At 44.7% G+C, this 26864-nt stretch overlaps 1 protein-coding gene across 1 annotated transcript in view; it reads left to right on the top strand.

The window, feature by feature from the left end:
* Positions 1–606: 606 nt before the first annotated feature.
* Positions 607–26864, top strand: part of grin3a (glutamate receptor, ionotropic, N-methyl-D-aspartate 3A) — a 171667-nt gene continuing 145409 nt past the window's right edge. The window contains exon 1 of the mRNA XM_034192200.1: positions 607–2054. Within this exon, the coding sequence (XP_034048091.1) occupies positions 1122–2054 (933 nt within the window). The 5' untranslated portion in view covers positions 607–1121. The remainder of the gene's footprint in view (positions 2055–26864) is intronic.

Raw genomic sequence — 26864 nt, 5'->3', positions numbered from 1 at the left:
ATCTCTACATGTATATCTTTATCTGTCACTATCGCTCTCCATCTCTATATATTATATATCTCTATCTCTACATGTATATCTTTATCTGTCACCATCGCTGTCCATCTCTATATATTATATATCTCTATCTCTACATGTAGATCTTTATCTGTCACTATCTCTCTCCATCTCTACATATTATATATCTCTAACGCTTCCTGTATATCTTTGTCACTATCTCTCTCCATCTCTATATATTATATCTCTATCTCTACATGTATATCTTGATCTGTCACTATCTCTCTCCACCTCTACATATTATATATCTCTGTCTCTACATGTATATCTTTATCTGTCACCATCTCTCTCCATCTCTATATACAATATTATATATCTCCGTCTCTACATGTATATTTTTATCCGTCATTATTTCTCACCATCTCTATATATTGTATATCTCTGGCATATCTTTATCTGCCATTATCTCTCTCCATCTCTATTATATATATATATATATATATATATATATATATATTATCTGTCACAATATCTCTCCATCTCTACATATTATACATCTCTCTCTCTACATTTCTCTTTACCTATCTCGACATCTACACATTATATATCTCTTTCTGCCTCTCCATCTCTGTCTGTCTGTCTGTTTGTTCTTGCTGTGATTTATTAGCTGTTGCCATGTCCTCCTGTTGACAGCCGGCTGCAGGCGCTCAGGTTGCTGGTGGAGCACAGAGGGGGTTAAATTTCATCAGAACGCCGGCAGGAGAGCGCGCTTTCCCGCTGGAGGTCTCACATGTGTCGGTGCAGAGGTTGGCTGGAGCAGTGCGCACTCTGGAACGCATTATTCAAAACACACTCATGTTTAAATGGAGCAAAAGGACCAAGTGTGTTCCTGTCTCGGACACTGCGCTCTGGATGAAAATGGGATGATTTCCTTCGAAGCCGCCAAGCCTCGGTGATTCCACTGGTGGATTTCCCTTTTTTTCCCCCTTTGGAATGTGTTGGCTTCGCATAAATCTTCTTCCTCTCTGGCTTTGCCTTTTCCTTTTGGAATATGTGGAATGTCAACGTTTTCTTCTGTGACCTGTTCTGTCGTTAAAAGGCTTGAATGATGAAAATCTTTTGAGATGAAAAACGGCACTTTTGGGGGATCCTTTTCTGCGTGTGCGCGGCTCGTGCCCAATCAGCCTGTTGTTTGCCTCCGCGGAGAAACGCACAACTTTGCGGCGAGCTGGAGCCAGAACGGGGACTGCAGTCGGTCTGAGCGGCGCTGGGGCCCGGGCGGGGTGGCCCCGGTGCTCAGCCTCTCTCCGGGGTCTCCTCGGTCCGGACGGGGCACCGGCTGGATGATGCTACTGATGACGATGAACGGTTCGAGAACTCGAGTGTGCACCGGGGTCTGTCCACCTTTGCGGTTCCTGCTACTGCTGTGCACTCTCGCCTTTCAGCCGCCGTGCGCACTGTCGCACCCGCAGCCGTGCCAAGTGCTGAAACGCATCGGTCACACAGTTCGAGTCGGGGTGCTGCATGTTCAGCCTCGCTTGCTTCCTGCTGGGGGTTTTGGGGACTGGGGGCCCCGGGTGGAATTAGAAAAACAGGTCAAAACAAGTTCGAGCGCGCCTGGAAACCTGAGGAGCAGAGGAGCCGCCAACAGCCAGCGGGGCGCAAACAGGAGTAAGAGCCAGGCACGGCAACGGGAGGAGAACACCTCCAGGGAGAACCGCGTGTTCGCACCAAGAGACTCCATCCTGGCTGCGGTCGAAGCTCTGAACCGGGCCGGATTGCTGCCTTACAACCTCACCATGGAACTGGTTATGGCTGTGGGGTCCGGACTTGGAGAGCTACCCGCCTTCTCCTTCTCCTCCGCGGACATCCCCGACAACGAGGACCCGCTGTCCTTCGTGGAGAGCGTGTGTCACACCGTGGTCGTGCAGGGGGTTTCCGCCATGATCGCCTTCCCACGCAACCGGGACGAGTTCGTCAAGTTGGAGTTCTTCTCGGTGGCGCTGCAGGTGCCGGTGGTCAGCGTGGTGCAGAGGGAGTTCGTGCGCCACAGTCAGGTAAAAAGTTCTTTTGGAAGCTGTTGCATGCTGCTGCCCTGCAGCGAGGCCCTGCACAGGCCTGAACTAGCTCCAAGCGCGCACAGGTGGATTTTTGCGCGTACATCATGTCAACAATTGGTGTCTGGAATCACTGGCATCCACGCAGAACCAAGAGGGTGAATCACTTCTTGAGCTTGTTCGTCCTCCTACTAACAGTCTTATTCAAGAGGCAGCAGCTATTTTTGATTACTGTCAGGCTTTCAGCCTCAGTACCTGCCTTCTGCTGGTGAAATAAACTAGTTTATTTTCAAAATTTATTCCACAAATCCCAGCTCTGTGGCGCACATGTCATAAAATTCTGAGTGAACACAGTGAGTGTTCAGCCTGGCCCTCAATATAACACGAAAATTATGCAAACAAAATAGTTCAGTAACAATAATCAATCAATCATCTTTAATTTTGATAAGTGTGGTTGTTGTGCTTATCGCATACGAAGCATTAAACGGTGTGTGTCTGCAAAATATTTATTTCAACTCAAGACAGATTGAACAGTGGCGGCTCTCGAGGGTTTTTTTTTTCTTGGTGAGGCTGATTTAGTGCAGCACATAATTGAAACAATCCTTCAAATGGTGATGCAAGCACCAAATTTTACACAGGGGTCAAAATTTTAAAATGCTCCAATCAAATTGAAACCTACACCAAAGTATTTATCTGATCATAAAGATTCCAAAAAGGTATAGTTTGGACTATCATAGTTTGGACTATCTGTGACTGAATGTTATGGAGTTATGAGGTAAAAAACAGCAAGAATGGTAAGAAAGGTCAATTTCAGTTTGTACAGGGGTCAAAAGTTAAAGTTGCTCCAATTTTGGTAAGAAGTGATGCAGATTATTGGCTCAGCTAATAGGATTAATAAATGGAATAGTTTTGACAGTGTTGAATGATTGGTCTCCAAAGTAAAGGTCAAACAAGGTCAATGTCCATTGGATTCTATGACATGTGACATGTTACCCCTTAACGTGATAACTAAGTTTGATACATGGTCCAAACTATTCCTTTTTAAAACCCTGTTAACTCAACTAATAATTTGTATCCATTTTTACCAAATTTGGAGCAACTTTAACTTTTGACCCCTGTACAAACTGACATTGACCTTTGTCACCCTTCTTGTTGTTTTTATCCCATAACTCCATAGAATTCAGTCACAGATAGTCCAAACTATACCTTTTTGGAATCCTTATGATCAGGCAAATACTACTGTATAGTTTTCAATATGATTGGAGCATCTTTTAATCTTGACCCCTGTGTAATTCTTCACACCTACCTGCCTGTCGATTGAAAATTCAAGTGGCCAATCTATTTTTTTTAAAGAGGAATGGAATATTTGTGCCGAATTTGATGCTTGTATTACCATTTGCAGGATTCTGCTCGAAATATTCTCTTATCTGCTGCACTATTATACCTGTGTACAAAATAACTCTGAAATGGGTCAGTGGATTTTCATCATACTTGGCAGGAACTGCAAATTGAGAGGGGTTGGAAATTAGCTATGGTTAGAAACTTGCATGCATGGCATCTGTTTTATATTTCATAAGAAATAATCTGAAAATGAATGAATAATGATATAGATGAATAATGTTTGGAGGAGAATGGTCAAAGTTTAACACTGCCAAACACAGTGCAAAAAAAAAAAAAAAAAAATCAAGGATATTTCCACAACCAATGGGGAAAGAGAAGATGTGGAGCTTATGTCATAATATTTGTGATGTTCTGATAATTGTCTGGAAAACATATTTTCAGGATGACACTGGAACATGGAATCCCATAAACTTCAGCAACCCTTCAAAGCTCAGCGCAGATGCATGTCCCAAAATATTCTACAGCCCAGTTCAGGATATGCATCAGCCCCCCAGAGTCTTTCACTTAGTGGTGGACAAAATTTGGAGGAAAAGTTCAAATATGCACTTTTATGTGGTGATTCATACTTACACAACAGAGAAATAACTACACAAGGTTTAAAAAGTGTAATTATTGTCTTTGATAGTGCAGAAATGTAAGTTTTGAACGTTTTTGAAAATATACAGGCAAAACAACAGAACAAGTACATTAACAACAAACTGATAGCATGGAGACCTCCCTCCATGAGGTGGCATTATTATCCTCCACGCAATGATCGACTGTTGCCCTCCAGTTTCTTTCTTTCTTTCTTTCTTTCTTTCTTTCTTTCTTTCTTTCTTTCTTTCTTTCTTTCTTCTTTTTCTTTTTCCCTTCTTTATTTTTCTTCTTCTTTCTTCTTCTTCTTCTTCCTTCTTCCCTTCTTTTTTCTTTTCTTTCTTCTTCCATTTTTTCTCCTTTCTTCTTCTTCCCTTCTTTTCTTCTTCTTCTTCTTCTTCTTCCTTCTTCTCTTCTTCTTCTTCTTCTTCTTTCTTCTTCCTTCTTCCCTTCTTTTTCTTCTTCTTCCCTTCTTTGTCTTCTTTCTTCTTCCTTTCTTCTTCTTTCTTCTTCTTCTTCTTCTTTCTTTCTCCTTCCTTCTTCTTTGTCTTCTTTCTTTCTCCTTCTTTCTTCTTCTTCTTCTTCATTCTTTCATTCTCCATTATTCTTCTTCTTTCTTCCCTTCTTTTTCTTCTTTCTCTCTTCTTCCTTTCTCCTTCTTTCTTCTTCTTTCTTTCTCCTTTCTTCTTCTTCTTCCTTCTTCCCTTCTTTTTCTTCTTCTTTCTCTCTTCTTTCTTTCTCCTTCTTTCTTCTTCTTCTTAGCAGCAGTAGTAGTCATTTTAAGCAGGTCAGATCTGGGGTCAGGTGCTGGTGCCACACAGTGCTGCATCCACAACCACTCAGACAATTCTATAACTAATTGAAACATAAAAACATATTTTGCATAATGTGAGTAACATTAACTTTTTTATTGATCCCAGTGTGATGTCAGAGGTGCTGTGGGAACTGGAGGTGCTTGCAGAGTCAGATCAGTCAGAGAATGGTGGGAGGATGGTGAGAAAGTAATACTGAAACAGTATTTTAACAACAATTGTCAGTTTTCTGCAAGGGGCTACTAAAATTCTTGCGGGGGGCTACGCCCCATCGAGCCCATCCTAGTGCCACCAGTGAAACAGAAGCCTTCACAGTTATTGTTCCAAATATAACAAACACATCAGCTTAAATGTCTTTAAGTCAATTAATTTAATGTACTAAAATACTAATTAAATTTCGTTGTACCAAGAATTTTAGTTTGCTGTCTTCAGCATACATTTCTCACTCATCTCACTTTTCTCCTTTTTTAAAAAACACTGATTTTCTATCTTTAGAGGGCTCGTACACCATTTTAGCTCACAAATACAGATCACCAGCTGTCTCATAAGCTAATATTAAAGTTGCATCTTGAAAGACCCACAGACACCGAGGTGATATATCTGAAATACTACTAATGATGGTAGTCATAACTTCTGTGCACCTGGTCCTTTAAATGAAAGGAGTTGGTGCCTCCTCTCTAAATGGAGGGAAACCACTCTGCGTCCTTCTCACCCACACAGTGAGTGCGTCGTACAGAGTGCACAGTGGGTCAGCACATCTCAAAGAGTAAAGATGAGTGTAGATATGAACCTCTGACATCTGTCACAGTGGTGTAAAAGCAGCAGGTTTGGGCCTAACTGCTGTTTTCTTTAAAGACATGACCAGTCTTGGACTTGTGGAATGTTAACAGGATACCACAGCTGCAGAAGGCAACAGTGACTTTGCTAAAGTGGTGTGACTTGTGAGGTAGGATTCCAGTCAATGCAGGATGAGTGTAGATTCTGCTTGTTCTTGTGTGAATTTCACCGTAGAGGAGGTTATATGTAAAGTTCTGATGTGTGGCTTTGTTCATATTCTACATTAAGAAATCAGATTTTTAGAATTTAATTTTAAGAAATGCTTAAAGCTGTATCTTTAAACTGGACGTCCAACACTGGCACCATGGAGCGTGCCGGTGTCGCAGACTGAGCGCTCCCCCTCCCCCCCCCACTTAAAAATCAGCTCCCCTGCCTTCACTGCGCATGCGTCATTTCGGAGCATCAGCGGCGATTCAACGATTATCACCTTGTTTCTAGATTAGATTAGATAGAACTTTATTGATCCCTTGAGAAGACTCCCTCAGGGAAATTGAGGTTCTAGCAGCATTGTATAGCAGCACACAGGTTAAGAAGCACACAGAATATCAAAGTGAAAAAAACAAAAACAGTTTGCAAATATAAATATAAATACAAATACAGCACGTCTGAGTCTTATGTGCTGCTGCACATGCATCATTTCGGAGCATCAGCAGCGATTCACCAATTATCGCCTTGTTTCTGCTTAAAACTGACTTCAGATTGATTTAAGAGGTTTTACTTTGTCATCTGATGGTTAATAATCACATTATTCCCTTTGATCACTTTGAGTGTAGAGCGTCAGACTCAGAGAGTCAGTCTCAGGCGCACTGGTGTCACGCTCTGATCGCTTCCTCATCTTTTATTATGAAATAATGCTGAATTTATGTGGAAATAAAGTCACCAGTTAATCTAACCTGCACGTCTTTGGATGTGGGAGGAAGCCAAAGCACCCGGAGGGAACCCACGCAAACACAGGGAGAACATGCAAACTCTACACAGAAAAGACCAGGTGGCACGATTCCACAACCTACTTACTGTGAGGCAACAGTGCAAACCACTAAGTCACCTGTATCTTATGTTATGTTGTTATATAGAAGAGGTTAAAGCTACAGTGTTTATGATTTTGGACATTTTTATTAGCAGAAGTAGAATACAGCATTCATAACCATCCGTTTGTTAGTGTATAAGTCATGGCAATACCTCAGTGGTGAGGAAGCTCACCTCTTGATCAATTCCCAGATGGGATGGTGGATGCGGAGAAAATCTACTTCTGGGGTCAATCTAGAGACACCCCTGCGTGACACCTCCTCTGCCTGATCCACCGTTGAGGACTTCTTTTTTCACCAGAGCCCTGTTAGCCATCTCATGTTCAGGGTTCCTGTTGGGCCTTCATAGTTACTGTCATGGCCACTCGGCACTCAAGGTCCCGACCGTGTTACACCCCACCAGGCAATCCCAGAGTTGATCTTTTACCCAGGTGACACATCGTGGACAAGAGGTTGGATTTTGACACCTAATGTAGAAGTACCTGCAACATGAACTGATGTTTTTGCAAAAGCTTGGAATACGTCCTTCATATCTGCATAGTAATGGGACCCCTCTTCGAGACTGGCATATAGAACCATCATGTTGATACAGTAGCCCAAAACGGACATACTTACTCAGCCTTTTGCATTCTGCAGCACAGCCAGAAGACTGAAGAAAAAAGAGGAATCAGTGGTTGTTCCCATATACACTGCAACAACAAATTTGATAACCTTCCTTTCTCCCCCATAAGATTCAGGAGACTAGAAACAGTTAAAGATTGATTCTATAGTGATACTGTACAGAATGTTAGAATAGTGTTTGGACAGTCTCAATCATGATGACCTGCTGTCTGAAGAAGGCAGGGACAGAGTTTACCCCTGGCTTCAGACAGGGACCAACTGATGAGAGTGGGGTGGAGGAGGCAGCACGTCAGACTGGCAACTGCAAACAGCAGAGGTGAGTTTGAATAGACATTTTTAAATGATAAAGCTTGAGAACCCAAGGAGAAGGCAAGGGAGCACGAATCACCATTGCCAAGGAAGTGAAAATGTGAACTGAAACAAAATTGTGACTGGCGATGGCATAATACAATCTGCAACCTCACCACTAGATGACACTAAATCCTGAACACTGTAGCTTTAAATATTGATTTTCAGCCTCACACATGCAGGACCATCTGAGTTAAACACTTTTCTGGTGTTTGGTATCAGATTATGAAGGACAGTTTATGAAATGGTAACAGCCAAAACTTTAAGATGCATATCCAAGTTCAGCACCATGGAGAGAGCACAGCTGAAGGATGAACAACAAAAATAACGTCCATTTGCTCTGACATCTCTGAACACCCACACACAAAAGGACAGAACAATACAGGGCTGTCCGCTTTCCAATCACCAAATAAACTCACCCGCCCGTCCCTCCACTGCTCGTTATGAGATCCGTAAGAAACAGGCGCTCAGATATGAATCAGATGTTACGCATTTACAGTGAACTGGGAAAGTTTAAAAAAAGTTTCTGTGCAGCGATCATTACCAAAGCTTTCTTTTGCTTGGATGTTCCTGCAGCACCTTCAGCCTAAAGGTCGTGGGCCTTTTAACCTTCTACAAGAACAAGCCATTACACAGAGCCACCGTGTAAAACCAGTAAGCGGGAGAACACTGTCTGCCATTTGTCCGAGATGAGTGCATACAGCCACTCAACCAAATGGAAGATTTTGATGTTGAAAGAGATTTTGCTTGCTTTTGTAATGCTCCAAATTTTTTCTCTCCCATCTTTCCTTTAAACTAATAACCTGCTGCTTTGACTGAATGACAGTAGAGGATTGATCTGAAGTTAAAACAATGCCAGAAACGTTACTTTCTACCGTGTTGGTTCACTGCATGTAGAAATTTCTATTCCTGAAACAAGATTTTTTTATTTTTAAGTGATTGGACTTCACTTGTTTGTTTTAAAATGTATCCTCTCACACACACACACACAACCACACACATATATAACCACACACACCACACACACACAACACACACACACCACACACACAATGATTAGCAGCAGCCAGCGTGGACATAATAATTCGTGAGTGAAATCCACCAATTTTGTATTAGTACCCCTATTAAAAAGTGCTGCATATTCAACTTCTGCAATTCTCATAGGCACAATGAGGACCAGTTGTACTTCCTCTTTTGGTTCATGTTGGCAGTCTTTTAACATAGTCCATTTGCAGTATTCTTTAATATTATAATTATTATATAATGGCTGAGTAGATCCCTGTCATTTGATTGGTGGACTTGCATGTCATGTGACATGGATTAGCGTACCATTGACGTTGTGTTTCACGGACCATGTAATAGTTCTTTTTTAGTGTGTAATTTTGGTGCTACTGTATATGAAATGTCTATTGCATATCCCAACCAACGCGCATGCTCACACTACTTGGGGCGGTGTTAGCGAAACATAGCTTGTTTGTTTTGCTGGTGGTGACGATTTGAAGGAGCTAATTGGCACTGCTAATTATTCTTCTTCTAAAAAAAAAACAAATCCACCATACTGTAAGCCATCTGAAGGTATGAAGAACTGTTAGGATGAAAAGCTGCACAAATTTCTGATGCAATTTTCACTGGACTGAGGAAATCAGACAGCAGTCTGTACACAAAGTCAGTGGACGGCATCACAGACATCTGAGAACAATTTGGACTCATATTTAAAGTTTATGTTGAACTGTTAAGCACCAGTGACGAATACTAAAATGTAAGTCACTTTTCTGTTGTTTATAAATAAATAAAATATGAAATGACAAAGATTTATTTTCACTGTTATATAAATGAATAATGAATGTTTTTCCATTCTTTCAATGGAACAATATTTAATTTGGTGAAAGATGGGACGTACCATTCAACGAGGCAATGGTACATTCCATCTTCACCAAATTAAATATTAGTACCATTGAACTCATAAACATTAATAATTTGCATAATATATACAATAAACCATGTACATTTGAAAAAATCTTTTTGAAACCAATCCATATTTAATTTGATCTGTTTTGAATTACACTTGGCAGCACGGTGGATTAGTGGTTAGCACTGTTGCCTCACAGCAAGGAGGTCATGGGATCGAAGACCACCTCTGGCCTTTCTGTGTGGAGTTTGCATGTTCTTCCCATTTCTGCACGGTTTCTCTCTGGGTGCTTTGGCTTCCTCCCACATCCAAAGACATGCAGGTTAGGTGGACTGGAAACTTTAAATTGTCCATAGGTGTGAATGTGTTTGTTTGTCTATATGTTGCCCTGTTACAGACTGGCATCCTGTCCAGGGTGTACCCTGCCTCATGCCCTGAGTTTGCTGGGATAGGCTCCAGCCCACTGTGACCCTTAATTGGAGTAGAAGGTTGAAGATGAGTGAGTGAATTACAGTTCTTAATGTTGTTACCCACAAGATGTCTGTATTTTTTATTATTATTACTTTTTATGATTGAAAACAAAACAAAAAAATGTTAGTGTGTAAAGGTTGAGTAGGGTTTTGAGTTTCTGTCTCTTGCTCAAGGAAACTTCATCACTCGAATCCACCAAACAGTAGACAACCTACTATGGTGATGATGATGGTGATGATCATAACAGCAGTAATATTGTTATTGTTGTTATTATGATGATAATGACAAACACAGTAATGATGATGGTGATGACAGCACTCTGAAAGGTACAGGTGTGCATCAGTATCAAATTACATTTTAATGATCTGCGCAAACTACAGTTTGAAGCAGTTTAATGAGGTAGGATTAATGTGGCAGCTGTTGCATGTCAAGAATACGGAATGCATTTTGGGTTGGGCTTGTCACATAAAGAAAACTTACTGAGACAGGAAACAAGCCTGATCAGCTAAGAGCTCCTTCACACAGTGCGAAGCTTGGTCGATTATGGTGAAACAGCGCAAAACTGTTCAAATTATGCGCACCACGAAACATCGCGCCAACAGGCAGGTGTGCACGATGCTGGTGCGACAGTTCATGCATGCGGGAACACACTGCCACCAGCTGCACGATGTGTAACCACATCGTGCAGCTGCTGTGAAGAAAACAATAAATAAAAACAAAAATACATGCTGCAATGGTTCAGTGCACATGGGAACACAGCAGCTTTTGCCAGCAGCTGATTGCGCAGCTGAAATAAAAAAAAATTAAAAATACATGTCACCCACGGGATTCAAACCTGTGCCTTCCAAAAGTTCTGATTGCCAGTTGGAAACTTTACCAATGAGCTACCATCGCTGTCTTGTGATAGGTGCTGGAAACTGTCTCATATCAAGAAGCACATGGATGTATATAAAATATATATATATATATATAAAATCACTAAGTCCCGTAGTGATTTTCCAGTCAGGCTGAGATGTTGAACCAAAGATCTTCTGGTTTCAAGCCCACGCCCTTAACCACTGGACCATTCCTCCCCTAAGTGGTGTTTTGTGGTGTTCAGGGGTGTTTTTTGACCATTGCTGACACCATCGGCAAACCAAACTTTCCCAATAAAGCTTGATCAAATAAAAGGAGGATCAATAAACTGGTCATTGACTGGTTTTTGACAGCTATGCAGCACCACAATTTAGCTGAAAATAGAAGCAGTGATAGAGCTCAGATTTCCCCAAACCCTCAGAAGCAGCTGCAGCTCATCTTTTTGCTTTTGTTATTAGTGCTAGCTGATAGAGAATATTCAGCACAAATACTCTTTAGATATTTTGAAAAAAATGATTGGCCACTTGTTTTTCAATAGGGGTCAATTGAAAGAATTACACGGGGTCAAAAATTAAAAGATGCTCCAATCATGTTAAAAACTATACAATATTATTTGTCTGATCATAAAGATCCCAAAAAGGTATAGTTGGACTATCTATGACTGATTTCTATGGAGTTATTGGGGTAAAAAATGCAAGAACAGTGACAAAGGTCAGTTTCAGATTGTACAGTGGTCAAAAGTTAGGGCCTCTTCACACATAACACAAATATGTAGGAATCAGGGCTAATCACACCACAACAGCCCGCACGAAAACATCAAGCTGACGTCGGGAGGGACACACAGTTGGACAGGCGCAAATGAGCCCGCTGTGACTGTTCCGTGCACGCTTGTGCAGGTGCATTAAACAGTCAAAGCAGGAACACAGTGTGAGCAGCTGGAGCATGTGGAACCACATCGCACAGCTGCTGTGGAAAAAAAAAACCTGCCACCATGGAATTGAACCTGCAATTTACAAAAGCTCTGATTGCCAGCCACAAACTTTGCCCACTGCTGTACCATCACTGTCCTATAAAAGGTGTGTAAAATGACTCTGAAATCAACAAGGAGATAAACGTATATAAAAATAAAACCACACACCTATAAATAAACACCATATTTTTATTGAATTCTTCTTATCGAGCAAACTTACAAGTATGAACCGTCTGGTCCTCTGTAGCTGACCCATGGTCACAGACATACAATCATGAAATGAAATAATGAAGCAGTTTGCTCTTATCATGTTCCAACTGCTGGCCAGCCGCCCCGTCTTGTCGTGGCATGCCGCAGGAGCAGAACACCGTGTCATGTGGAACAGAGCTCACGTGGGTGATGTGACATTCAGAATTGCCCGCTGCGTGTTATGATCTCACGGTCCGTTTCACCTGAGCAGCCTGTTAATGTGCACGCCGTGTGCTCGACAGCTGCAGCCCGTTACAACAGCGATATATGATTTTATGTATGTCCATGTGAGGACAGCAGCAGACACACGAAGTCAAGAGTGGACAGTGTTAGGTCATGTGTCAAAACACGGTACGTGTTCCCCAGCTGGGACATCCAGAAGATCTCAACAGCTGCTGCTGTCAGTGGAACACGCCCCCTGTCGTTCAGCGCACACACCAGCATGTCACTCTGTTTTTGTGTTATGTGATCATAATTTTTTAGTTATTTGTTATGTAATTGTGTATGTAGGTGGTGGAATACTTATTAATATACCTGTCCTGCCTGTGGTCTCTGTGTTTTTAATGTGACACATCATGTGCACTGAGCCGTCATTTGTGTCTCTGGTCAGCAGTTGGGAGCGCTCGGACCTGGCTGTCCAACCTGCATGTGTTCATGTCTGTACATACATATCAGCATTTTATGCAAGTGTGCCCCACCCCCACCCGCACACCACATGTGTAGGGGGACCAGGGGAGCGCGAAACACACATACGCCATGTGTTTTGGGGGGGAGCGTTACACACGCGCACACTTGCGAGACACATGCACCACATGTGTGTTGCTGTTTTGCAACGCCACACTCGTGGGGGCACTTAGACAAATTTCACATCCAGCTTGAAAGTGATCATCTGCTCACTGTTTTTGTGCTGACACCGCGATTGGCCACGCATTTTCTAAGTGTTAGGCAGGCGGTGTTGGATGCTTGTGTGTGTCACCTGGAATTTGGCCAACACCTGCCGCGAGAGGGATTGAATGGGCTCTCACAGAGCACTCTGTCTTTCAGCTGCTGATGTGTGCGAATAGTGACACGTGTACGTGTCATTTTGCACGAATGGCATGCAATTCTTCCTTCGTGCACTAGTCGGCTTAAATCGTGTTATGTGTGAAGGGGCCCTTAAAGTTGCTCCAATTTTGATAAAAAAGTGATGCAAATTATTGGCTGAGTTAATAGGCTTTTAAAAAGGAATAGTTTGGACCATGTGTCATGCTTAGTTATCATGTTATGGGTAACATACTATGTCACATGTCACAGAATCCAATGGACGTTGACCTTGTTTGACCTTTACTTTGGAGACCTTTACTTTGGAGACGGTTTGGAGACCAAGCATTCAACACTGTCCAAGCTATTCCATTAATCCTATTAGCTCAACCAATAATTTGCATCACTTTATACCAAAATTGGAGCAACTTTAACTTTTGACCCTGTTACAAACTGAAATTGACCTTTGTGACCATTCTTGCTGTTGTTACCCCGTAACTCCATAACATTCAGTCACAGATAGTTAAAACCTTTTGGGATCTTTGTGATAAGACAAGTAATGTGGTATAGTTTTCAATTTGATTGGAGCATTTTTAATTTTGACCCCTGTGTAATTCTTAAGTCGACCCCTACCTGGCTGCCTACTGACAATTCAAGTGACCAGTCCTTTTTTTTTCAAAAATGTAATGTCTAAGGTGTATTTGTGCCGACTTTGGTGCTTGTATCACCGTTTGAAGGATTGTTTTAGTTATCTCCTGCATTATATTTGTGATTAACAAAGAGCTTGTTAGAGATTTGATCCCAGATCATTTCATCCTGAAAGTTGATGCTCCGCAGGACTGCATGCTTACCCGCAGTCTGAAATAAAACATCTTGTATTGCTTTGATTGCGTGTGTGTTTTTAAAGCCATGATTTATCTCGATATGCAATCAGCAGATGAACGACGATTGTCTTCTTTGCATGCCTGCTGGGTGGAGTGATTAAGGAGATAAATGGAATTAACTGGTAGATGCCTTTAATGGACTTTTAGTGCAAAGCTCATGTAAAAGTTGTAAAATCAATTAAACCGCGTTACAGAAGGCCTTTGAAGTGTGTGAGTGAGCGTTTGCACGAGTGACTGCACGTGTGACTGGCATGTTGTGGCGCTGGATGCTGCAATGCCTGAGGCAGCCGTGACCGAGCTTGCTGCCATGCACTTTTTCCCAAGTTTGTTATCGAGTGTTCCAGAGGTCAGTGTGAGAACTTGTCTGCTGCAGCGTGATCTCGTGTGCACCTCTGCAGGAGAACTGCACTGTTTCAGTGGACCAGTCCAGTGGGTTTTTGCACGTGTTCGCAACAAAATAATTTTCTGTCCCTGCTGTCACGAAGGAGGACATTAAAATGGGTTGTGCCCGTCTATGCATGAGTCTCACCCCTTCCAGGTGTCACTTTCATATCAAATGGACATGCTTTCTGGACTAGAAACCTGGACAAATTTACACAACCATTCTGTGACCCTTGTGACCTCTTTAAAAGTAGCCCACAGTTGATACCTTGTCGCTGTGATGGCTCATCACTTTCTGGTACCACATTCATATTCACAGGAGGAGTAACAGGAAGACAGAGGTCAGGAATGAGAGGAACAGTAGTAGCCAGAAAACCAGTATTGATCAGTATGTCTGGTATTTATATTGTGTATTTATATTTATATTTGCAAACTGTTTCTTTTTTACTTTTACGTTTGATATTCTGTGTGCTTCTTACCCCGTGTGCTGCTATACAATGCTCGATTTCCCTGAGGGGGTCTTCACAATGGATCAATAAAGTTCTATCTAATCTAATCTAATATTGGATACATGCTGTCTGGAGCAACATCATGGAAGAATTTTTCTGTGAGTACTCTGTATCCTTTGTGACTCAAAGTAAATCAAACCTCGTAAAAAAAATTTGCAGTCACCAAAACTCACATGCATTAAACTGCAACACTTTTATTATATGCACAGTATATAATTTCGTACTTCTACAGCTATGTGGTTGCTATTCCAGGGGCGGATCTAGCTTCAAATGAAGGGGCATGGGGGTGGGGTGTGACTGTTGGGACTTAGGTGTACAAAAGCCCACCTCACCCCACACACACTCTCTCACACACATAAAATTATACAATACTAATCATGCTAACTGTGTAGTCATCATTTTTAATACAGCTAAATCCCCTCCGCACTGCATTCAGGACACAGTGGCTCCATGGTCCTTCTATCCCCTGAGGCCCATCAGACTGGTGCTTATCTCCAGTTTCTGAAGCATCAAGCGGGGGAGAGTCCATGACTCCCCCTGGACACGACACCAGTCTATCACAGGTTACTACCCAGCCAAGGCTTTTACCCATTTTACAGCTGGGTAGGACTGAGACAATGTTGACTGTGTCTTTTCCAAGGACAAAGGTAGTACAAGCTGGAGTCAAACCTACATATTGGCAGGTTAGCTCCTTGTCCACTGAACTACATGGATATTAACCAGATGTATGCCAGTTACTTCCACTAGTATTCATCATTTTTATCAGAAATTTATAGAAGTAAATTTGTGCCATCAGAGTTTGAAGTTGAATTTCTAAGGCTGAATTTGTTTCGCATCAAAATATTCATCCTCAAAAACTTCAACCTAAAAAAAAAAAAATTCAGCCTTAAAAAATTTCAACCTCAAAAATTCAACCTAAAACAAAATTCAGCCTAAAAATATTCAACCTAAAAAAATTTCAGCCTCAAAAAATAGAAAAGCAGGGAAAAGCAATCGCTCCCTGTCACAATCATCCAACATTCAGTGAATCAGGTTTTACACGTGTAGTCTTACACACCTCTCTGCAGCTTCTCTCCCCCTGCAATCCCCTCATTACCCCATCCCCGTAGAGACGGTGCCTGCTCCCAGACCACCAATAACCAGTAAAAATCTATTTAAGCATAAAAATTCAAAAAGAAAAATAATATAGCACCTTCAACTGCACCACAGACTAAAACAGTTAAATGTGGTCTATTAAACATTAGGTCTCTCTCTTCTAAGTCCCTGTTAGTAAATGATATAATAATTGATCAACATATTGATTTATTCTGCCTTACAGAAACCTGGTTACAGCAGGATGAATATGTTAGTTTAAATGAGTCAACACCCCCGAGTCACACTAACTGCCAGAACGCTCGTAGCACGGGCCGAGGCGGAGGATTAGCAGCAATCTTCCATTCCAGCTTATTAATTAATCCAAAACCCAGACAGAGCTTTAATTCATTTGAAAGCATGACTCTTAGTCTTGTCCATCCAAATTGGAAGTCCCAAAAACCAGTTTTATTTGTTATTATCTATCGTCCACCTGGTCGTTACTGTGAGTTTCTCTGTGAATTTTCAGACCTTTTGTCTGACTTAGTGCTTAGCTCAGATAAGATAATTATAGTGGGTGATTTTAACATCCATACAGATGCTGAGAATGACAGCCTCAACACTGCATTTAATCTATTATTAGACTCAATTGGCTTTGCTCAAAATGTAAATGAGTCCACCCACCACTTTAATCATATCTTAGATCTTGTTCTGACTTATGGTATGGAAATTGAAGACTTAACAGTATTCCCTGAAAACTCCCTTCTGTCTGATCATTTCTTAATAACATTTACATTTACTCTGATGGACTACCCAGCAGTGGGGAATAAGTTTCATTACACTAGAAGTCTTTCAGAAAGCGCTGTAACTAGGTTTAAGGATATGATTCCTTCTTTATGTTCTCTAATGCCATATACCAACACAGGGCAGAGTAGCTACCTAAACTCTGTAAGTGAGATCTCGTCAATAGTTTTACATCCTCATTGAAGACAACGTTGGATGCTGTAGCTACTCTGAAAAAGAGAGCCTTAAATCAGAAGTGCCTGACTCCGTGGTATAACTCACAAACTCGCAGCTTAAAGCAGATAACCCGTAAGTTGGAGAGGAAATGGCGTCTCACTAATTTAGAAGATCTTCACTTAGCCTGGAAAAAGAGTCTGTTGCTCTATAAAAAGCCCTCCGTAAAGCTAGGACATCTTACTACTCATCACTAAAAGAGTCAGAGCTCTATTGAGCCGAGTATTCCTTTAACTTTAACTAGTAATGACTTCATGACTTTCTTTGCTAATAAAATTTTAACTATTAGATAAAAAAAAATTACTCATAACCATCCCAAAGACATATCGTTATCTTTGGCTGCTTTCAGTGATGCCGGTATTTGGTTAGACTCTTTCTCTCCGATTGTTCTGTCTGAGTTATTTTCATTAGTTACTTCCTCCAAACCATCAACATGTCTATTAGACCCCATTCCTACCAGGCTGCTCAAGGAAGCCCTACCATTATTTAATGCTTCGATCTTAAATATGATCAATCTATCTTTATTAGTTGGCTATGTACCACAGGCTTTTAAGGTGGCAGTAATTAAACCATTACTTAAAAAGCCATCACTTGACCCAGCTATCTTAGCTAATTATAGGCCAATCTCCAACCTTCCTTTTCTCTCAAAATTCTTGAAAGGGTAGTTGTAAAACAGCTAACTGATCATCTGCAGAGGAATGGTCTATTTGAAGAGTTTCAGTCAGGTTTTAGAATTCATCATAGTACAGAAACAGCATTAGTGAAGGTTACAAATGATCTTCTTATGGCCTCAGACAGTGGACTCATCTCTTTGCTTGTTCTGTTAGACCTCAGTGCTGCTTTTGATACTGTTGACCATAAAATTTTATTACAGAGATTAGAGCATGCCATAGGTATTAAAGGCACTGCGCTGCGGTGGTTTGAATCATATTTATCTAATAGATTACAATTTGTTCATGTAAATGGGGAGTCTTCTTCACGGACTAAGGTTAATTATGGAGTTCCACAAGGTTCTGTGCTAGGACCAATTTTATTCACTTTATACATGTTTCCCTTAGGCAGTATTATTAGACAGCTTTGCTTAAATTTTCATTGTTACGCAGATGATACCCAGCTTTATCTATCCATGAAGCCAGAGGACACACACCAATTAGCTAAACTGCAGGATTGTCTTACAGACATAAAGACATGGATGACCTCTAATTTCCTGCTTTTAAACTCAGATAAAACTGAAGTTATTGTACTTGGCCCCACAAATCTTAGAAACATGGTGTCTAACCAGATCCTTACTCTGCATGGCATTACCCTGACCTCTAGTAATACTGTGAGAAATCTTGGAGTCATTTTTGATCAGGATATGTCATTCAAAGCGCATATTAAACAAATATGTAGGACTGCTTTTTTGCATTTGCGCAATATCTCTAAAATTAGAAAGGTCTTGTCTCAGAGTGATGCCGAAAAACTAATTCATGCATTTATTTCCTCTAGGCTGGACTATTGTAATTCATTATTATCAGGTTGTCCTAAAAGTTCCCTGAAAAGCCTTCAGTTAATTCAAAACTGACAGGGACTAGAAGGAGAGAGCATATCTCACCCATATTGGCCTCTCTTCATTGGCTTCCTGTTAATTCTAGAATAGAATTTAAAATTCTTCTTCTTACTTATAAGGTTTTGAATAATCAGGTCCCATCTTATCGTAGGGACCTCATAGTACCATATCACCCCAATAGAGCGCTTCGCTCTCAGACTGCAGGCTTACTTGTAGTTCCTAGGGTTTGTAAGAGTAGAATGGGAGGCAGAGCCTTCAGCTTTTCAGGCTCCTCTCCTGTGGAACCAGCTCCCAATTCAGATCAGGGAGACAGACACCCTCTCTACTTTTAAGATTAGGCTTAAAACTTTCCTTTTTGCTAAAGCTTATAGTTAGTGTTGTGAAAGTGTAGTGACACAGACCCACAACAGGGGGCGCAAATGAACGGCCAACAGATGAGCCAAAAAGTAACAATTTAATGTTGTGAAACGTGCACAACGAATATACAGACAATCTCAGAATATAATTACAGTCAAATCACAAAGGTGACGTGTGGGCAGGCTCGAGGATAGAAGATGTCTGTCCTGAGATGAACCGGAACCACACGATTTCCTCCGCCACCGAACCCAGAGAATACTGGAGCCGCCAAGTCCCGCATTCCCAGGTGATCACCGTCCCCGACTGTCGGATCTGGTACTGCTGGCGAGAACAAAGACAGTCAAGTGTGGGTGTGTGTACACCCAGTAACAACAACGGTGGGAATGCCACCTCCACCTCTCACTCAATATGCTGATGTGTTTGCAGTGATCCCTCAGAGAAAAAGAGTGCCATCCTGCACTCACTCAGCTTCCACAAAACAAGGGACCGGTACGCCTGCAAACACTCACAATGTACAGATTACAGATAAACACAAAAAGGCTGAGGATATTACCTACAATGAAGTACGATATCTCGGCAACGAGGTGGAGATGACGTCTGGTCTTTATGGAGTGTGATGATGAAGAATGTGTGACAGCTGTCAGTAATTAATGAGTGACAGCTGTCACTCCCGGCTGTGTCCGTGGCGGCAGTGCCCTCTCGTGCCTGAAGCCCGCACTTCAGGCAGGGCGCCCTTTGGTGGTGGGCCAGCAGTACCTCTTCTGGCAGCCCACACAACAGGACTCCCCCCTCAACGGGCGCCTTCTGGCGCCCGACCAGGCTTGTCGAGGTGTCGGCGGTAGAAGTCGGCCAGGAGGGCCGGATCCAGGATGAAGCTCCTCTTCACCCAGGAGCGTTCTTCGGGTCCATACCCTTCCCAGTCCACCAGATATTGGAACCCCCGGCCCATTCGACGGACGTCCAGGAGCCGGCGCACAGTCCAAGCCGGCTCCCCGTCAATGATCCGGGCAGGAGGCGGCGCCGGACCGGGAGCACAGAGGGGTGAGGTGTGGTGAGGCTTGATCCTGGAAACATGGAACACCGGGTGGATCCGCAGTGAAGCCGGGAGCTGGAGCTTCACTGCGGCAAGGCTGAGGACCTTGAGGATTTTGAAGGGTCCAATGAACCTGTCCATCAGTTTTGGTGACTGTACTTGTAGAGGGATGTCCTTCGTCGACAACCACACCTCCTGCCCGGGCTGGTATGCAGGGGCCGGGGACCGCCAGCGGTCTGCATGGGTCTTGGCCCTTGTCCGGGCCTTCAACAAGGCAGAACGGGCGGTGCGCCACACTTGACGGCACCTCCGAAGGTAGGCCCGGACCGAGGGCACACCGACCTCTCCCTCCACCACGGGAAATAATGGGGGCTGGTACCCCAAACACACCTCAAATGGGGAGAGGCCGGTGGCAGAAGACACCTGGCTGTTATGCGCATACTCGATCCAGGCCAGATGGTTACTCCAGGCCGTCGGGTGCAAGGATGTTACGCAGCGGAGGGTCTGTTCCAGTTCTTGGTTGGCCCGCTCTGCCTGTCCGTTCGTCTGTGGATGGTACCCGGACGAGAGGCTCACGGTGGCCCCCAGTTCCCTGCAGAAGCTCCTCCAGACGTGTGAGGAGAACTGGGGACCACGATCTGAGACGATGTCGGTGGGTATCCCATGCAGACGGACGACGTGGTGGACCAGGAGGTCTGCTGTCTCCTGGGCTGTTGGGAGCTTCGGGAGGGCCACAAAGTGGGCTGCCTTGGAGAATCGGTCCACTATCGTGAAGATGGTGGTGTTGCCCTGGGACGGCGGGAGGCCCGTGACGAAATCCAGGCCAATGTGGGACCAGGGGCGATGAGGCACAGGTAACGGCTGAAGAAGTCCTTGGGACCTTTTATGGTCTGCCTTGCCCCTGGCACAGGTGGTGCAGGCCTGGATATACTCCCGGACGTTGGCCTCCATAGACGCCCACCAGAAGCGCTGCCGGACAACTGCCACGGTCCTTCGCACCCCTGGATGACAGGAGAGCTTGGAACCATGACAGAAGTCCAAGACTGCAGCTCTGGCCTCTGGTGGGACGTACAAACAGTTCTTCGGACCGGTTCCGGGGTCCGGGCTCCGTGCCAGGGCCTCCCGGATGGTCTTCTCCACGTCCCAGGTGAGGGTGGCCACGATAGTGGACTCCGGGATGATGGGCACCGGTGGATCCGACAGCACCGTTTTGACTTCGTCTTCGTGTACCCGGGACAAGGCATCCGATCTCTGGTTCTTGGTCCCGGGGCGATAGGTGACCCGGAAGTCAAAACGTCCAAAGAACAGTGACCAGCGGGCTTGCCTGGGGTTCAGCCGCTTGGCGGTCCTGATATACTCCAGGTTCCGATGGTCAATGAAAACCGTGAACGGCACAGACGCTCCCTCCAACAGGTGTCTCCACTCCTCAAGAGCCTCTTTCACCGCAAGGAGTTCTCGATTGCCGACGTCATAGTTCCGTTCAGCTGGGGTCAACCTGCGAGAAAGGTAGGCACACGGGTGAAGAACCTTATCGGTCTCTCCGCTCTGGAATAGCACGGCTCCTATCCTTGAGTCAGAGGCGTCCACTTCAACCACGAACTGGCGGCTAGGGTCGGGCTGCACCAAAACTGGCGCAGTAGAGAACCGTCGTTTCAACTCCTTGAACGCGGCTTCGCACCAATCCGACCAGGTGAAGGGGACTTTTGGAGAGGTCAGGGCTGTCAGGGGGCTAACTACCTGACTGTAGCCCTTAATGAACCTCCTATAGAAATTAGCGAAGCCGAGGAACTGTTGCAGCTTCCTACGGCTTGTTGGTTGGGGCCAATCTCTCACCGCCGCAACCTTGGCCGGATCAGGGGCGACGGAGTTAGAGGAGATGATAAACCCCAGGAAGGACAAAGACGTGCGGTGAAACTCGCACTTCTTGCCCTTCACAAACAGTCGGTTCTCTAATAACCGCTGCAGGACCTGATGTACATGCTGGACATGGGTCTCAGGATCCAGAGAAAAGATGAGAATATCGTCCAGATATACGAAGACGAATCGGTGCAGGAAGTCCCGCAAGACGTCATTAACCAAGGCTTGGAACGTCGCGGGGGCATTGGTGAGTCCGAACGGCATGACCAGGTACTCAAAGTGACCTAACGGGGTGTTAAATGCCGTCTTCCATTCGTCTCCCTTCCGGATCCGAACCAGGTGATACGCATTTCTAAGATCCAGCTTAGTAAAGATTTTGGCTCCATGCAGGGGGGTGAACACGGAATCCAACAATGGCAACGGGTATCGGTTGCGAACCGTAATCTCATTCAGCCCCCTGTAATCAATGCATGGACGGAGTCCGCCATCTTTCTTGCCCACAAAAAAGAAACCTGCCCCCATCGGGGAGGTGGAGTTCCGGATCAGCCCGGCAGCTAATGAGTCCCGGATGTAGGTCTCCATAGTTTCGCGCTCAGGTCGTGAGAGGTTGTACAGCCTGCTGGACGGAAACTCAGCGCCTGGAACCAAATCAATGGCACAATCGTACGGACGGTGCGGGGGAAGGGTGAGTGCCAGATCCTTGCTGAAGACGTCAGCAAGATCGTGGTACTCAACCGGCACTGCCGTCAGATTGGGAGGGACTTTGACCTCCTCCTTAGCCTGTAAACCGGGGGGAACCGAGGATCCTAAACACACCCGATGGCAGGTTTCGCTCCACTGAACCACCACCCCATACGGCCAATCAATCCGGGGATTGTGCTTCAACATCCATGGGAAGCCCAAAATCACGCGGGAGGTAGAAGGAGTTACAAAAAACTCAATCTCCTCCCGATAGTTTCCAGACACCACCAGAGTTACTGGTTGTGTCTTGTGTGTGATTAAAGGGAGGAGGGTGCCATCTAGTGCCCGCACCTGCACTGGCGAAGGAAGCGCCACCAGAGGGAGCCCTACCTCCCTTGCCCATCTGCTGTCTAGCAGACTCCCTTCTGACCCCGTGTCCACCAGTGCTGGGGCTTGAAGGGTTAAATCCCCGCTCAGGATTGTAACTGGGAGTCGTGTGGCAATCTGTGTGTGTCTCACTTGAATGTTTTGACCCCCCCTTAGCCCAGTCTCTAAGGGCGAGTGTTGTTGTTTTGGCCGTTTGGGGCAGTTTTTCTGTGTGTGCTCAGTTGAGCTGCAGAGAAAACACTCCCTGCGGATCAGCCTCCTCATTTTGGCCCTGTGCGTTTCTCTAACAACGTCAGCAGGGGGAGCTGTTGCCCCACGGAGCGCTGTGGCTGTGGAGCGTGGGGAGGGCGGCGCCTTTTCGAACCCGGAAGGGAGAGGGGTGGCGCGTATCCGGTCACGTCCTTCGCCTCGCTCCCGACGGCGTTCCTCCAACCGATTGTCTAACCGTATAACGAGATCGATAAGCCCATCTAAATCCCGCGGTTCCTCCTTCAGAACCAACGACAGTCCGTTTATGAAGGCGGCGTGGAGCGCAACGTTATTCCAGCCGGACCTCGCAGCCGTGATGCGGAAGTTGACTGCATAAGCGGCTGCGCTCTCGCGTCCCTGTCTCATTGACAGCAGCACTGTTGAAGCGGTCTCTCCTCTTTTAGGGTGATCAAACACTGTTCTGAACTCCCCCACAAACCCAGTGTATGCTGATAACAACCGTGAGTTCTGTTCCCAGAGCGCCGTAGCCCAGGCGCGTGCTTTACCCCGAAGCAGAGCAATCACATAAGCTATTTTACTAGCATCTGACGCGTACATGACGGGACGTTGTGCGAAGACGAGCGAACACTGCATAAGAAAGTCCGCGCACGTCTCCACACAACCTCCGTACGGCTCAGGAGGGCTTATTTATGCTTCAGGGGATGGTGGGAGGGGTTGTTGAACCACCACTGGAACGTTTATATCCTGCACAGGGTCGGCAGGAGGACGAGCTGCAGCAGCGCCCTGAGCGCTCGCCGCCATCTGTGCGGAGAGAGCCTCCACCCTGCGGTTCAGGAGGATGTTTTGCTCGGTCATTTGATCCAACCGAGCCGTAAAGGCGGTGAGAATGTGCTGCAGCTCACCAATCACGTCTCCTGCAGACGCCTGCACTCCCTGCTCTCCCATTGGTCGTTCAACAACCGGGTGACGCCCCTCGGAGTCCATGACGCTGGCCGAGATATCCTGTTGTGAAACTGTAGTGACACGGACCCACAACAGGGGGCGCAAATGAACGGCCAATAGATGAGCCAAAAAGTAACAATTTAATGTTGTGAAACGTGCACAACGAATATACAGACAATCTCAGAATATAATTACTGTCAAATCACAAAGGTGACGTGTGGGCAGGCTCGAGGATAGAAGACGTCTGTCCTGAGATGAAAAGGAACCACACGATTTCCTCCGCCACCGAACCCAGAGAATACTGGAGCCGCCAAGTCCCGAATTCCCAGGTGATCACCGTCCCCGACTGTCAGATCTGGTACTGCTGGCGAGAACAAAGACAGTCAAGTGTGGGTGTGTGTACACCCAGTAACAACAACGGTGGGAATGCCACCTCCACCTCTCACTCAATATGCTGATGTGTTTGCAGTGATCCCTCAGAGAAAAAGAGTGCCGTCCTGCACTCACTCAGCTTCCACAAAACAAGGGACCGGTACGCCTGCAAACACTCACAATGTACAGATTACAGATAAACACAAAAAGGCTGAGGATATTACCTACAATGAAGTACGATATCTCGGCAACGAGGTGGAGATGACGTCTGGTCTTTATGGAGTGTGATGATGAAGAATGTGTGACAGCTGTCAGTAATTAATGAGTGACAGCTGTCACTCCCGGCTGTGTCCGTGGCGGCAGCGCCCTCTCGTGCCTGAAGCCTGCACTTCAGGCAGGGCGCCCTTTGGTGGTGGGCCAGCAGTACCTCTTCTGGCGGCCCACACAACAGTTAGGGCTGGATCAGGTGACCCTGAACCATCCCTTAGTTATGCTGCTATAAACTTAGACTGCTGGGGGGTTCCCATGATGCACTGAGTGTTTCTTTCTCTTTTTGCTCTGTATGCACCACTCTGCATTTAATCATTAGTGATTGATCTCTTCTCCCCTCCACAACATGTCTTTTTCCTGGTTCTCTCCCTCAGCCCCAACCAGTCCCAGTGCTTGCTCACAGGGGGTCGTTTTGACCGTTGGGGTTTTCCGTAATTATTGTATGGCCTTGCCTTACAATATAAAGCGCCTTGGGGCAACTGTTTGTTGTGATTTGGCACTATATAAATAAAATTGATTTGATTTGATTTGATTTACTCCATTGGTCATGTGACACTGAGACCAAATTGAAAGAAGAAGAAGTAGCAGAAGAAGAAGATGTGATTAAATTGTTGAATGCTGAATGATTGAGACAGGGATTGATTGCTGCTTCTTGCTTTTCTCTTTTTTTTTTTGAAGTTGAAATTTTTGAGGATGAATTTTTTTTTAGGTTGAATTTTTTAGGCTTAAGTTTTCGACGCTGAATATTTCAATTCAGCCTTAGAAACTCAACTGCAAAGTCTGATTTGATGCTAAAACAATTTAACCTTAATAATTCCAATTCAAACTCTGATGACAGATTTACATCCATAGAAATTGCACTTTATATATACGAGGGCTGTCAATAAAGTAACGGTCCTTTTTATTTTTTTCAAAAACTATATGGATTTCATTCATATGTTTTTACGTCAGACATGCTTGAACCCTCGTGCGCATGCGAGAGTTTTTCCACGCCTGTCGGTGACGTCATTCGCCTGTGAGCACTCCTTGTGGGAGGAGTCGTCCAGCCCCTCGTCGGAATTCCTTTGTCTGAGAAGTTGCTGAGAGACTGGCGCGTTGTTTGATCAAAATTTTTTCTAAACCTGTGAGACACATCGAAGTGGACACGGTTCGAAAAATTAAGCTGGTTTTCAGTGAAAATTTTAACAGCTGATGAGAGATTTTGAGGTGATTCTGTCGCTTTAAGGACTTTTCACGGTGCAAGACGTCGTGCAGCGCTCTCAGGCGGCGTCATCAGCCTGTTCAAGCTGAAAACCTCCACATTTCAGGCTCTATTGATCCAGGACGTCGTGAGAGAACAGAGAAGTTTCAGAAGAAGTCGGTTTCAGCATTTTATCCGGATATTCCACTGTTAAAGGAGATTTTTTTTAATGAAAGACGTGCGGACGGATCCGCGCGTCGGGACGCAGCCGACGCGGTGCGGCGGCACAGGAAAAACACCTCCGTGTTGATAACCATTTGTAAAATCCAGGCGGCTTTTGATGGCTTTCAGTGGAGTGAGTATATGAGAAATTGTTTAACAGGCAGGACATGTTCCAACTTGTCCTTAAGGCTTTCAACAGAGGTGTTTTTCCTGTGGCGGAGCGTCGCGGCGGCTGCGTCCCGACGCGCGGACCCGTCCGCACGTCTTTCATTAAAAAAATCTCCTTTAACAATGGAATATCCGGATAAAATGCTGAAACCGACTTCTTCTGAAACTTCTCTGTTCTCTCATGACGTCCTGGATCAATAGAGCCTGAAATGTGGAGGTTTTCAGCTTGAACAGGCTGATGACGCCGCCTGAGAGCGCTGCGCGACGTCTCGCACCGTGAAAAGTCCTTAAAGCGACAGAATCACCTCAAAATCTCTCATCAGCCGTTAAAATTTTCACTGAAAACCAGCTTAATTTTTCGAACCGTGTCCACTTCAATGTGTCTCACAGGTTTAGAAAAAATTTTGATCAAACAACGCGCCAGTCTCTCAGCAACTTCTCAGACAAAGGAATTCCGACGAGGGGCTGGACGACTCCTCCCACAAGGAGTGCTCACAGGCGAATGACGTCACCGACAGGTGTGGAAAAACTCACGCATGCGCACGAGGGTTCAAGCATGTCTGACGTAAAAACATATGAATGAAATCCATATAGTTTTTGAAAAAAATAAAAGGACCGTAACTTTATTG

Source organism: Thalassophryne amazonica, chromosome 17 (assembly GCF_902500255.1).
Source record: "Thalassophryne amazonica chromosome 17, fThaAma1.1, whole genome shotgun sequence".
In the NCBI taxonomy this organism is placed as follows: Eukaryota; Metazoa; Chordata; class Actinopteri; order Batrachoidiformes; family Batrachoididae; genus Thalassophryne; species Thalassophryne amazonica.
This window is presented reverse-complemented; position numbering and strand designations above follow the sequence as displayed.